This window comes from Pseudorasbora parva, chromosome 12 (genome assembly GCF_024679245.1).
Source record: "Pseudorasbora parva isolate DD20220531a chromosome 12, ASM2467924v1, whole genome shotgun sequence".
Taxonomy (NCBI): domain Eukaryota; kingdom Metazoa; phylum Chordata; class Actinopteri; order Cypriniformes; family Gobionidae; genus Pseudorasbora; species Pseudorasbora parva.
In genome coordinates this window covers 39,399,363-39,415,053 of record NC_090183.1, presented here as the reverse complement: position 1 = coordinate 39,415,053, position 15,691 = coordinate 39,399,363, and the positions used below count along the sequence as shown (strand labels likewise).

At 37.8% G+C, this 15,691-nt stretch overlaps 1 protein-coding gene across 3 annotated transcripts in view; it reads right to left on the bottom strand.

The window, feature by feature from the left end:
- Positions 1–15,691, bottom strand: part of cntn4 (contactin 4) — a 204,572-nt gene that overhangs the window by 172,476 nt on the left and 16,405 nt on the right. For all 3 annotated transcript variants that reach the window (XM_067460243.1, XM_067460242.1, XM_067460244.1), the window contains exon 2: positions 5,814–5,949. In XM_067460243.1, coding sequence (XP_067316344.1) covers positions 5,814–5,868 — 55 coding nt within the window. In that variant the 5' untranslated portion in view covers positions 5,869–5,949. The remainder of the gene's footprint in view (positions 1–5,813; positions 5,950–15,691) is intronic.

The following is a 15,691-nucleotide window of genomic DNA, read 5'->3' as shown; positions in this document are numbered from 1 at the left end:
CCGCGTGCTACCTACAGAACTCAGATGATTTTTTAAACTTGTAGTGCTGTTGTGGTAGGCCAGTTTCAAATCGCATATTTGACACACTACCTTTGTCTTGTCATCCTCACTTAATTTAAAGTGCTCCCAAACAGCTGAGGTCTTTGGCATTTTGTACCCATTCAGTATGAGATGAAATAAATCACTACGTTCGCCAACGGGTGGTTCAAGCATGAGTGAGAATGAGTCCGCGACGGAAGTCACGTGTTAAAAAAAAAAAAGATTATTCGAATCTCAAAACTGAAAATCGAATGCCACCTCACCGAACAAATATTCGATTATTCTAGTACATACCCTAAATGGAATATAGATAACATACCAAATGTTGAAAGTGAGATATTTTGAAATGTCATGCCACATATTGGCTCATTTTGGATTTCATGAGAGCTACACATTCCGTGTATGAATGAATGCCATTTGAAAGATGCATAGGGCAAGTTTTCAGTGGAAAAACAAGTTGAACTTCTTTTATCGTATATATTTTTTTCTTATCAATTTAAAAGCTTGACAGCCCCAGTCCCCTTACATTTATACAGTTTAAAAAGGAATTGTACAAAAAATATCTATCTTTTGTGCACCTTTGTAAAAAAACAAGCCGTACAAAATGAAATAATAAAATAAGGGGTTAAATGATGACTGAACTTTCATTTTTGGGTAAACTATACTTTTAAAAACTGTTAATTAAAACAGGTGTTTTAAAACGATTAATTAAAATGTTGTTTCAAGTACGAATTTTGCTTTCAGAATTGAAACATAAAATGGCTTTGTGAAGCTGAAAAATCCTGCTTCTTATTAGCAGCTGATGGTAAAGAGCACTTCACTAACTGGAAGAAATTTGTAATCAAAGATAAAAAAAAAAGGTGGGCAAATTAAACAGCTCAGCTGGTAAGGGAAAATGTCAAGTGGTTTGTTTATAAGGCTCAAGCATTGAACTTCCACACACACACTCTTCAACTAAGGCCTTGTCAGCTAGAAACAAACATCTCAGGCCCGTTAAGTTCAGTGCACGAGTTCAAATGTTAAAACAAATCACGATTTAGCGGCATTCACCTACGCTGTCTCCAATTTCCTTTCATTGCATCATTTTCTGTTTTGATTTATCTCAGAGGAATGCTACAATGTCACTTTGTGTCTTTTCAGATGGCGTCTCATGTGGATAGATCAAATGGCACAGAATAAGAGAATTAAGGCCATGCAGGATGATGGTAGAAATGTGTCAAACTCTGCCGGTTTTGCTACACTGTTTACACTGATAAGCGATGAAAAAAAGTAACGTGGGAATACAGAGTAGAATGCACCTCAAGTCAATTTATCTTCGTTATACTCTTTTTTTGAGTTTTTTGTTTTGTTAACTCAAGTGTTGCATTATGTTTATTGAAAAATGTAATTTAATTGAAAAAGTTTTACACTTAAATTAAATTAAATCTGTTTAGTTGGGTCAACACAATTTAGCTGGATTTCTATCGTTAGCTATGTGTTTATTTATTGAGCATATTTTCTGTGCAGAACTTTTTATTTTCCTATAAAATAAACTCCCAGGACTCCCACGTCTTCCCTCATTTCCAACCCTGTTTATTACTTTTTTCAAACTGAATGTTGGTCCCACTTCATGTCCCACATTTAACATTTCCCTTTAATGAAAAATATAAAATAACAAATAATCCCTAAATATACTCTCCAAATGCAGTCCCTTGCAAAGCATGCTGGGAACTACAGATCCCAGTTAGTAGTCAGAAAAAAATGATTCACACTTTAATATTTAATCACACTTTTAAATGATCACTCGTCATTCCAAACCTGTATGACTTTAATTCCTCTGTAGAACACCAAAGAAGATATTTCTACGAATGCTATGAACAACAACGGTCCCTATTGACCTACATTGTTTGGACAAAAACAGATTTGGAATGACGTGAGGGTGAGTAGATGACGACTGAATTTCTGTCATATCTTCTGACAAAAAGGGAAATCCTGTTGCTTGAAGTGTTCTTTGAATCATGAAAGTGTGTTGAAGAAACTCAAATCTAAAATAATGAGCCTGGCCCTGAGTCAAGAGAAACAGACAGGGAATTAGAATGCAGCATGTGTTTGGTTGAAGTGTGTGTGATGGTAAGGTAATCACATGCTAACTGGGTGGGTGATCAGGGTGGAATGACGTGTGTGTGTAGCAGACATCTCACCCCTGTCACTATGCACTGCTGCGAGAGAACAAAGAAAGATGCCTAGCAGGGGATGGAGATCATTGCGGTCCCCTCTCAGCATTCTGAGCAGTCGCCCTGCCAAGCCTCGTCTTTTCAGGGGCAAACCTTACTCGTCTATGGTGTTCGGCAGGTTGCACGACCTTTCCTGTCAGTTTGGCGTTAAAAGGAAGTACAACACTACAACAACCAGTGCCACCCACCACTAACTGAAAATACAAGGGAAGAACAAAGATCCTTCAGTGCAAGAAAGTCAAGTACCACCAAACACAGTGTCTTTTCTGATTCAAGCATGTGTTGGGAGATAATGTAAGCGAACAGATTAAAGGAACAATTCACCCATAAATGAAGACTCTGTCACTATTTACTTTACCTTATGTCATTCACATTCATTGTAATTGCATGTAAAAGAGCGGCCGGTGTGGAAGAAAGGAAGTCTGGTTCGGAAAGACATGAGGTGAGTAAATTTCCCTTTGAAAGGGAACTTCTGTATTCAAATACGCTGCACATTTTGACAACATTAAAGGTGAAATTCAGAGATTTTATGGAATTTATTCGGCTCCTTTCAGCAGCTGAAAAGTTACTTGCAACTGCATTGAAAATGCTGTCATACATATGCATACACGGTGCTGATTTAAAAGACACACCTTACTCGCTCTGGTTCACCCTTTTCCACATTTTAGAATAATATGTGAATGCGATCATAATTATTTTAAATTTCAACTTCTTCAAAGTCACCACTTTTTCGAGTACAATTCTCTCAACCAGCTTCATGAGCATCCTCGGATGCTTTTCATACAGAAAGTCATCAAAAAATAAGTAAAGAAAAAATGTGCTGGAATTTTGACTGCCACATTGGCAATACCAACACAAAAGGGAAAGAGAAACACATCAAATATCTATTATTGATCATTTGGGGCATCTGTGGATCTTTTCTTTACCTTCCCTAAATGTAAATGACTGTAAATGATTAGCAGTACATTATGAAGAAAAGTAGTACTGTTTGATTAAATGCTTCAAAGAAGGTAAATAGTGCTAATTTCAAACAGACATTATTAAGTATGTGAAATGGAAGCACATAATCAGATTATGATTGATGTACAAGAGCCCTCAGGTAAAAGAAAGCATGAATAGAGATAATCGCCACCTTAATTGTTCCTTAATGAAATATGAAATATATTCCCGATATGAGTTTTGAATACATGCATATCGCCATTTCCCCTCCTTGTACATTAATTAACAACAAAGACTTTAGAGATAGATGAGGGGGTGAGTTTTACTTCCCCAAGAGCCCTAATTTTCTCTTTTAAGACTGTGTGAGAAGGATCATTGACTTCAATGGCGTTGCACAGAACTTTATAGGTGTTTAACTAGTTGTTGTAGCCTAAAATTCATTAGGAAACAATATCCCTAGTATTTCCCTTGAATCATTCACCTCACAAAACACAAGTGTCAATCTTTGTAACAAATGAAGTAAATGAAAATGCTTGTTGATGTTTGTGAATGATAATGAAGATGAAGTGAAAAATACACATCGTGATAATAAATTGAATTAATTGCAAACTACTAGGGCTGGGTGGTATGATGAGATATATTGTTACAGCGACATAAAATGTCAGTCGTTAAAGATTTTGCTATATCGTGTATATCCCAATGTGTACATTTATAGTACTATGACACGTCAGAGTGATGTAACTCACTCACTCAATCACTCACTCACTCACTCACTCACTCACTCACTCACTCACTCACTCACTCACTCACTCACTCACTCACTCACTCACTCACTCACTCACTCAATCACTCAATCACTCAATCACTCAATCACTCACTCACTCAATCACTCAATCACTCGCTCACTCGCACACTCGCTCACTCGCACACTCGCTCACTCGCTCACACACACAATCAAACACTCACTCACTCACACACACAATCAAACACTCACTCACTCACTCACTCACTCACTCACTCACTCACTCACACACACACACAATCACACACTCGCTCGCACGCTCGCTGACACGCTCGCTGACACGCTCACTGACACGCTCACTGACACGCTCACTCACTCGCTCACTCACTCGCTCACTCACTCACTCACTCACTCACTCACTCACTCACTCACTCACTCACTCACTCACTCACTCACTCACTCACTCACTCACTCACACACTCACACACTCACTCACACACTCACTCACACACTCACTCACTCACTCACTCACTCACTCACACACTCACTCACTCACTCACTCACACACTCACACACTCACACACTCACACACTCACACACTCACTCACACACACACACATTCGGTGCGTTGCAATAAAACCATAGCCGTTGAATAACAGAGATGGGACATGCGTTTATCTTGCGGCAGTGCGCGGTCACGTGATCACAGCGCTCTCAATAGTTCTAATTAAACCATCGCTGTGTCAATCAATACATTTGAACAGACAACAGCTTCACTATACAGGTATTTGCAGCAATTTTTGGTAAACAGTACAGCATAGTGTGGGTTGAGTATTACATCAACCGCATTTACAGTGTCATTTTAAAATGGAGAGTGATGGAGATGCAACATTGTAATATTATGCTCTTCTTGTATTTAGCCCTGAGGTATTCCTTACTATCAGATTCCTTACTAAAATGTGACCGTACACCTTAACTATTTTTCAATTAAATAAATGTAATTAAATAAACTATATTTTAGTTTAGTAATATTTATTGAATATTTTGAGGAGATCTTTTGGTACTAAATATTATTTGTGTATATGTGTGTATGTAATTATGATTAGTAATTATGGTCCATTAATGACCACTTAAAATATTTATATATTTATATTTTGTATATTACAATTAGTCAGAATTAAAACGCAAAGAGGCAAATTAAAGTCATTTTGTGGCCGGAAAAATAATAATTTAGGAAAGGAAATCAATAGATGAAATCAACCTAAATGAAACACTGTGATGAAGACGAGCTCTCTATCACAATTCTTTAGCTCAGATTTTCACAGAGTAACACTCAGTAATTGGCTTTTTGTAACAAGTCCTTTTCAATTGTGCAGTACAGAACACCTCTGGGTCAGAAGCATCCCGAAGAATTTAATTTCAGACTGTTATAAATTATATCAGTCTGTCAAATAATAAAGATTAGGATTTCTTCCTCTTCTTGATTAAATCGCACATTCTTAGCTATCAGTAGATTCAAATTAATATTTTTCATCTTAGTATCTTCTATTATCTTAGTATCTTATCTTGCTATCCGATCACCTAATTTACATTCAAAACTATCAAGCAAACAGCCGAGAGCCCTTCCGCTGGATCCTGTTATTGACTTTAACGATTGCTCTCCTGTTAACTAAACTGCACTGTTCTTTTCTTTGTAACTTGCTATTTTTTTTAATGATCAGGCCTATTATCCACTAATGTAAATTGCACGGGAGTTGGTTGCAATTTCTGTGACATCTTTTCAGACAGTACCCCCTGCCCCCATACACAGGAATAAGAAACCAGAGTTCACAAAGAAGATGCCATGCATGCATCAAAAGTTCTTAATAAGATACTTTTACCTGTAAGGCACCCCAGGAATGACTGCAGAACCAGCAGTTTCCATAGCAACTTCATCTTCACTTTGGTACGGTCAAAGTCAACTCACATCCAATCACGAATGTATGGAGTCCTCTCTGTGGTTTCTCGTTCTTCACTCTGCAAGGAACACACAAAAAAAGTGCTTCGTTTGATTCAAAGATCATTCACTCTAGTAAAGTTCTAGTAATAGTTGACACGCAGAAAAAGCTGCCATAACCTTTCAATATTTGTATACATTTTTTTCAGCACTTGTCATTCTGGATGTTCACCACCTATTTCTGGCAACTTTCGCAATATGGCATATCGCCAAGTGAAACGGGATAAGCAAGAAAAATACCCTTAAATTTACCCATCAGGAGTTGATTGGATTGTAAAAATCAGTCTCTACATATACGACATTTGGATGAAAAAAATAAGAGGGCTTAGTGAAGCAAGTTATTACATTTTTGATGAAAGATTATAAAGACACATTTCTGATGACACTTGTGGTGCAGAAATTACACAGTTTAGCTTTGAAGACAAAATTACTTTCAATAAAAAAAAAACACATTCTATGTAAATGTATATACAATCACTCCAAATTCCTCTCTTCTATTTGGTACTAAAATCACACTTTATTATAATAAGCATGTGATCTTGTCTGGCAAAAATGTATCATTAAAAGGAATCGTAATGAAAATTCTTTGGGGTGGGGTACTATGGAAATCAACAGGGCTTATCAACTGTTTGGCTACTGGCATTCTTCAAAATATCTCGTGTTCAGCAGACGAAAGTAATGTATACAGGTTTGGAACAACTTGAGGATGGGTAAATGATCACATAAATCAATTTTTTGGATGAACTATCCCTTTAAGAGTCCTGATTTAGTACTCTACAGTGCAAATAGTTGCGCTTTTTTCAATATCAGTGTCAGGCCAAATAACACTTACTTTCGCACTTGGTACAGTTTAATGCATTTGTTGAATCATCACATGCACCACCTTTTGTGGACTTGGTGTTGGTTGAAGGATGTTTGTAGTGAGAATGAGAAGAGGAAGTGTTTTTTTTTTTTTTTACTTCTCAGTGGAAGTCCCAAAGGGATCCCCATGGAATTGTGACCAAGCACACACTGTGTGTAGGAAAGATATAATTCTCTATGCGACGCGTTTCAAACTTTTGACACTGCAAAAGCACAAAAGTTGCTGTAAAGGGAGAAGAAATCAATACTGTAATGTCCCAGAATCCCCAAGCTGAACTGTCTTTTTAAAAACAGTCCTAATTTAACTAGCAGATGATGGGTTTAAGCCTCAATTTGTATTCTATGCATTCAAGGCTCAAAATAATTCATATTTTTTATCTAAAGATTAGTTTTCCTTTAGTTAAATTGAATAACAATATATTTCGCACGCACGCACGTACGCACGCACACACACTTATTTATCCTTTATATTTTGTGGTGAAATATGATCTTTCTAGACTATGGCTAAAGACCCTTGGGTCCGAACCTTACAGTACGCAAAAGCAAACAAACAAACAAACAAACAAACAAACAAAAAAATAGGGAAACTTCAATACACTGGTAGCAATATAAACTAAAAAAAAAGAGAGCAGAAACCATGGATCAATCTAATGTCTGAAGTGCATATATAGATTCCTCTGTTCTCCAACCACTCTCAGATTCCTGTTCAGACCGGCTGTCTGGGCGGGTGATCTGAGGGGCATTTCGGTTCTGAACTACAGACAAAGACGAATGTAAATGCGACCCAGTGTGATTTATGCAGCATTCTACAGAGTGAGCAGAGCAATCGTGAGAGGGAACATGTCAAGAGTTCTGCTTTACCAGAAGGAAGCGCAGGAATGAAAACGGTTTGAGAGCATGACGAGCAGCTGCCACAGTGGACAAGTCTTGCAGTGTGCAGTTTATTAATTCAGCAGTGCCCAAACTAAAAATTTTGCTAGCACCTTTCCGCTCGAAAATCTGGACTAACCCCTAGGCATGATTTCCAAAGTGCTTTCCAGATCGAAATCACAAGGGTTGCTGAGATTGGATCCACTTTATTTCCTGAAAAGTAAAGTCAACAACTTAAGCTAAGGATTTGCTGACGTAGATCATGTCTAATATCTCATCTCTATTTCAATCAGTCCAATCTCCAGATCACCCTCCACCCCTCCTCCTTGACCCCGAGCTCCACCTTAATCTGCTCTCATATACCAGCTCTCTTTTCTCTGTACCTGGGTTAGAGGGATAATGTCTTTCATCTGAAACCAGACCGGGGCAGTACAGCCTCTTCAGACTCAAAATCTGCTGGATCTACATTGATGTGATGTGCGGATATGGGTTTTTTCTATATCAAGATCTGTCAATAGCAGATCTTCTATCACTACTGTGCCCTTTTGGCAATGCCCTTTACTGTTCCTATGTATTGCTCCGAGCAAAAGCATCTTTCTAACAAACAAGAGTAATAGTGCTGGTAATTGTGTTATCATTTTAAAGGAATGTTACACACACATATCTCTTTTGTCATCATTTTCTCACACAAACTCGTATGGCTCTCTTTCTTGGCACATACTAGCTTCTTTTTTTTAACATACAAAAGTAAAGCGGGACAGATAAAACATGCCATAGTGATACCATAAAACAATGATTTCAAAATATCCTAATCATCACATCCCTAATTTTATATATTGATTTGCACCAAAGCAGTTAAAACCGAAACTCAATCACTTATTCTTTCTAATTAAACAGATTGATATCGCTGAAGTTTAACTAACTTGGTGTTATACTGTGATGATTAAGTGTCCCCCTATTTTTTTGAACACTGTTTATAGTCTCAATCTCCAGTTCCCTTTCAGTCGGTCACGTTCGACGTACGTCAGAACTGAACCGACGAATGGGATCTCATTCGTCGGTTCAGTTCTGACGTACGTCTCCATTCCCTCCTTCAGGGAACGAGGGTTACATACGTAACCGAGACGTTTTATTGTATGATGAAAACTGCATGAATGTTTTGCTCAACATCTTTTTGTTCAATGGAAATCATGCAGAACACGGCATGAAAGAGAGTAAATGATCAGACAGAAATGTCATTTTAGGCTGCACTATTTCTTTAAACCGTGGTAAATACGAAATCACATCAAGATAACACCCTATCACAAAAACACATCACAAATATTTTACAGTAAAGCAAGCAATTTTAAACAATTTGCTCAGGAAAAATTCCTCTTGAACACATGCACTCAGGAGGTCTCCATTAGCATGCTGTTTCCAGATACAGGTTAATGGTTGTGATTGATTGCAAACGTGAATGTGAACGATCTGATGACATGCTTGCACAGAAACCCTCTAAATGAGGGCCATTTCTTTCTTTTTTCAAGGGGTCAAGGGACAAAAACAGCATTTAGATGAGGACCATTGGGCTTGGACATCACAGGCATGCTGATTCGACCGCAAGCTTTAATTTGTAGCTGATACTGAGATGTGACTGAGAAGGGCACCAAATGAGGTGGAGAATCCAGACCGCAGAACAAGCTACACAATTGATCCAGCAGCAGATGGGGTTAATGTGCTATTTCAAGAAATGTGTTGATCAAATCTAGCGCACTCATGCATCTCAACTTACAATGTGAATTGTTTTATTGTCTCCTGTTTGATCACAGATTAAATGCTTAATCTCATGTAGTCAAGAGCATGTAACACCGACACACTCGTATGGAAACCTCCCTGTAGTGACTTTCATATTACACAAAGACGATACTGCAATTGCAAGTGTGACAGTGATTAATACAACAATCCAATCTACCATTAAAGACACAATATTGCTCTATTTTATTGCGGCATCAACGAAAAAAAGTTTCAAACAAAGCCTGTATAAAACCTTTGCACATCTTTAAACAAAACACCTTAATGAATCAGTGTTTTTGAAAGAACTGAGCGAAGGATTCAAGGACTCGCTCATAACGACAGTCACGTTTTGCTCCTGAAAAATCCCTACCCCATAATACACAGATTGATAGTCTGTCTGGAAGATAAGCAGTTAGGAGTGTGACAAGACACTTAGCTCACATGACACGAGATTGGGTTCAAGAGATGAGATTTTTGTACCGTTTCTTTAAGAAATCCTTGATGGCAAAATTTACGCCTGGAAAAAAGTCTGCAGGTGTATATTGAAATGTTTTAACTAATCCTCTTGTAACGACTGTCATTTCAGTTCCACATTCTGAGTATGAATTAATACTGTAAAATCAACTGACTTCAGTCAGTGTGACAAACAATGGCACATTCATTCATTATTCTGTGTATGTGAAACCATTCTTTGTCAATTATAACTGTGTTGATAACCCCAAACATATTATTTGCCACAACTAAGACTTATAAAGTATAATGTTTCACATTGTTGGCAAATCTTTCAACTATGTAACAAAATATTTTTCAATATCTGACGTTTTCCATACATGTAATAGCAGGGACGTTGAAAACTATTTTAATATGCAAATCTGTTACCCAGTCATAGCAGTGGGCGTTTGCTTTCAAGTTAAGAATGCGGCAAAAACAGGATAGAAAATAGCTTATTACTTCTAAATTAGGATGTTTTTGGATGTAAAAATCGTGATAAAATTATGAGTGTACCTCAGAGAATCAATAAAAAAAAAATGTAGTTCATGACTCCTTTAAGTGACATTCCTCCATCTTTCATGCTTTTTTTGGACCAGAAAATCCCTCTCTCTAAACCAGAGAGGAGCCCAGGGTGCTGAACGTCAGGCATGCATTGGTGCATCAATGACAAGCACTCAGAAAAATGGGTGAGGGAATGCATAGGCATAAAAAAAGTCACCGCTACTTTTACGGAGCTTCAGGCAATGGGTGATATAAAGAGAGTGGCTTAAAATGTCTTCTTATGGCTTGCAACGCAAAGCCGCACAAAAGTCTTTCTGCTGCCTCTCTCTGAAGCTGAGCTCTTTGTGTTGGATGTAACCTTCATGGCTGAGCCACTCTGTCTTTGCCAATCTCGTTACAATGTAGGGAGCAGAATAGGATTCGCAGTTATAGGTTCATTGAGATCTGCCTGTTTTTCACTTTTCTCCACAGTCTCTGTCATTCTGCCTTCCTCCTCTCTTTAAGTACTAAATAAAAACACACCTCTTAATGTCATTATGAAGTCGAAACCGACCCTACTCACTTTTTTAATGTAGGTTCCTTGTCAATGTATCGCTTTACACCATTCCAATACTAATTACTTTGACAACGCTGATTTTGAACACTAGAAAACATTAACTATAATTAAAATAAAATGTTAGCTATATATGTCTCAACATATTTACATAGTTTATTTAGCAGTTTATGGAGAAATATGCACTGGGTTTTTTTTTGCTTTCAGAGTCAGATGGTGCGGTTACAGTATCCACCAACAGAGGTTATAGCTATCCTAACCAGGCAAACCTCGACCCCTTGGTCTTCATAATCTTTAATCTTTAATCATTCCTGTTCCCTATCCACAAAATAAACTGGCCGTGTTCCCGCTGGCTTGATTTTTTGCACTTTGAATGAGGAATATTGGTGAGATCATGGTTGTGTTCAAAGCATAAAAAAGTAAAAAACATTAAATAATTATATACATAATATATAAAGTATACAACACAAACACACACACACACACACACACACACACACACACACACACACACACACACACACACACAGTCGTGTTTTCATGTTTAATGGGGACTTTCCATAGGCGTAATGGATTTCATACTGTACAAACTGTACATCCTATCCCCTTACACTGCCCCTGCCCCTAAACCTACCCATCACAGGAAACATTCTGCATTTTTACTTTCTCAAAAAAACTCCTTCTGTGTGATTTATAAGATGTTTTCCTCATGGGGACCTAAACATGTCCCCACAAGGACAAGGATTTCGGATATTGCCATCTTTGTGGGGACATTTTGTCCCCATAGCGTAAGGATTACCAGGTCGCACGCATGCACACACACACACACACACACACACACACACACACACACACACACACACACACACACACACACACAGGTGTGTGAGGTCAGATGACAAGTGACAACGCGGGAAAAAAACAAAAACAAAACAGAGACGGATAATGGACGTAACGATAGGGACGGAAGGCACTCCTGCCAAAAAAACAAAACCCTCGTGTAAATACCGTGATCAATGGGACAGCGAATTTAATTTTCTGAAGAGGAGCAGGTGGGGGACAGTCACACATTTTGTACGTTTTGTAACTGCGACTTCAGCATCTCACCTCCATATCATTTGCGACAGCGGGAGATCTTTTAAAGTGATAGTAACCACTTATAATGACAATGTAAAGAACACAAGTAATTGCTCACTAAATATGCTCTGCTCTTGACTAAATAACTTCAGTAGCTATATATAATTCATAACGTATGCAGTGCAAACTGATAATGTATATTTCCTTATGTATATTTCCTACTTTCCTACTACACAAACACACACACACACTGTGCAATGTCAGCCGGAACAGCGCAGGCGAATCATTGGGAGTTCTATCAGGTAAACAAGCGTCACACGAGGATTGCGAAAATGGCAGATCATGGAAATACATGTTATGTTCCAGGCTGTGCAGGGGATGTGAGGACTTTTGTCTATTTTTGTACATTCCCACAGATAAAAAATGTCAACAGTCATGGTTGATGTTTATTTAAAATCGGATACCCCAACAATTTAATTCAAAATCGTTTGTTTGTAGGGTTGGGCATCGAGAACCGGTTCTAACTTGGAACCGTTTAAAAAATAACGATTCCATTGGAATCGTTTAGAAAATTTATTTTCGGTTCCGATCTTCGGTTCCAAGCGCGCAAGTTTTGGTTTCCATGGCCACCTGATTTCCGGTGCTTGCGCGCCCGCTTGTTCTTTTAGTCATGGAAGCCCGGTAAGCGGCTCTGAAGTGTGGATTTATTTCACTTTTAAAAGCCTGGGTTGGCACAGTGCAACTAGTGTTGTCAAAAATATCGATACTGAAATAGCTGAAAAGATACGATAGCCTGCTCAGCCTACACAATCGATTCCAGCTGCTCTCCTCTCCTCTCCTCTCTGACCGACAGCGAGTTGACACGCAGCCGCATATTCTCATTCAGCCGGTTAACCTCTGAACACGACGGACGCGCGTTCTGCTGGACTTTTCCTTACGACAGCTTGTTAGTGTTAGTGTGTGTGATCGGTCTGAATTTCGCGCGGGATTGCACATAATTCTACGAATCCCCGCAGATTTCAAGCTCACATCTGAAGCGCGCACACACACATAGCCTACCGTAATAAAGCCGCCCCTGACATACAAGAGCAAATATTCGCTTCTTTTTACAGCTTATTATTGGTCAAATACACTCAAACAAATGCTCAGTGCACATTTTGAACAGTATGCAAAACACAGTCTTAAACAATTCAGGAAGAAATAAAGAATGAGTAACAGGAGCAGTGTTCAGGATCCATGAGCGCGGCAGTTCTTAAAGGGACAGTCACAGCAGTCATTTGTTATTCAAAGTCAAACTACAAAAAGACAAACGATCACACTGCTCTTGACTGATCAACTTGTCTAACTTTAATGGTTTTATATGAAACTATTTAATTTTTTGCAAAAACATTATCCAATGTTATTTTAAATTTATTTAGCCACTTTGCGTTTTTTTATTCAGTTTCTTACCTGAATGTTAGACCTACCTGAAAAAATAAAGCAGTCTATTTCATTTATATCTTTTATTCTATTGTATTTATTTGTGCTATTTTTTGTAATATGTATCTTTGTTTATTCAATTTACCATTCAAAATCGAGCTTACTTGTGCTGTGTGTAAACTATTGCAACACAATTACCCCGTTGTAAAAAATACATTGAGTTAACAAATATTTGTGAGATAATTTTAATAGTAATTGATCAATGTTTATATAGGAGAAAAAGCTTTATCATATAAAGTGATCTCTTCAGAAGAAATGTTTGATTGCCTAGACTTTCAAAAGACAGAACAAAAAAAATTATATAAAAAATATCTAATTGACAGTATATGCAGCGTTTTTCCCCCGTTGTATTGAAAATAGCATTGAATATGGATGTGATATGTTTTGACTCCACCCCTCAAAGAATCGGAATCGAGAATCGAAAAGAACCGGAATCGAAAGTAAGAATCGGAATCGGAATCAGAATCGTTCAAATCAAAACGATGCCCAACCCTATTTGTTTGCTTGGCCCATTTCACAGCGGACAGTTTTTCTAACCTGGACAATATTAAGCAGTAAGTAGTGATTTTATCCACTTCTTGACTGTCGAACCCATTTCTGATTAAATTGAAAGTTTCTTAGTAAGACAACATTACGATGTGGTACGCTATTGGTGGTACGGTGGTAAAGTGGTACGCTAGCATCTTGCGTTAGATCTAGACAACACAGGATATTATCAGGTAAAGTAACAATTGGAAACTCCAAGTAGCACATAACAGTTTGTCAAAATCATCAATGTTTATATTATTTCCTGCCAGTGTTGTCATAAATTGACTGCACTTATATAGCGCTTTTAACAGACTCTCAAAACGCTTTACATTTTGCCTCACATTCACCCATTCATACACCGACGGCGATGTCAGCCATGTAAGGCACCATCCAGCTCGTCGGGAGCAGCTAGGGTTCGGTGTCTTGCTCATGGACACCTCGAAACTTGGTCAGGTGGAACCGGGGATCGAACCACCAACCTTCCGGTTTGTAGATAATCTACATGAACCACTACCGCCCCACAAAAATAAAATACAACAGTATTCGTATGTCGTACATCCTTTTTGATGGATTGAAATCTATATTAGCCTAAATTTCATCATCAACACATAACTCAGAAATTAACTACGTTTACTACTGTTTAGTTGCTTACAGATCGCTCACTCGATCTTTGTAACGTTAGCTAACGTCACCTTCTCCACCATCTAAATTGAAACGGTAGTCATTTGACAAGACTTCTAGTCAATTTGTTAAATAAATATACATGTTTGAGAACTGATTATTTTGCAGCGGGTAAACATGACACTGACTATTTTGAGTGGCTTCTACATTACTTTGTTTGGCTAAATAGATCGACTTTTAAATCAATACTCTACTGTCAAACTGTAACATTACTGTACAAACAACATATTTACGCGCTACCCAGTGTAAGTGTAAGCATGAAATCACAGTTGACCTTGTATTTTCTTTTTAAATGCACATTACGGGTCTTATTGTGCATTATTCATCTGTGCAAGTTCTTCCAAAGAAAATAAGCATCTGTCTTCATGAACCTTTATCAAATTAATAACCTGCTCCAATTCTGCCTTTCAGCTGTCTTTACAAATCCCTCTTACTTTTTATGCATCTCCTCCTAACCACCTGGCTTCATTTTTTGTTATGTGACACCTGCTTTTTACTATCCAATCAATTCCTAACCATTTTTTTCTCATTGAATACCTGGAACAATATTCAAAGTAAATTTGTTAAATTACAGAGGTAAAATGAACAATATTTCATGGATATAAATGTAAATACAAATATTAATTTGCCAACACCACAACTGTAAAGTGAAAGAATGCCAGATTAATTAAAGCACAAAGAAATACAGCACCAAAGTCATATATTCGACAGTTCTGCAAGATTTATAAGTAGCTGGGAGTGTGAAATTGCAGTCAGTGTGCCTTAAGCTTTACTACCAAACATGATCTCAAATCGACAGCTGACAAATGCCCAAGGCTGTGAGTTCTGGTGCACTGGACACTCTTTGCCATAGCAGAATCTTAGGCTGACAACAATAAATCCACCACTAATACGCTACAACTTCCACAGAAACTGTTCTTAGCACAAGTGATTTCCAGAAATGAGTG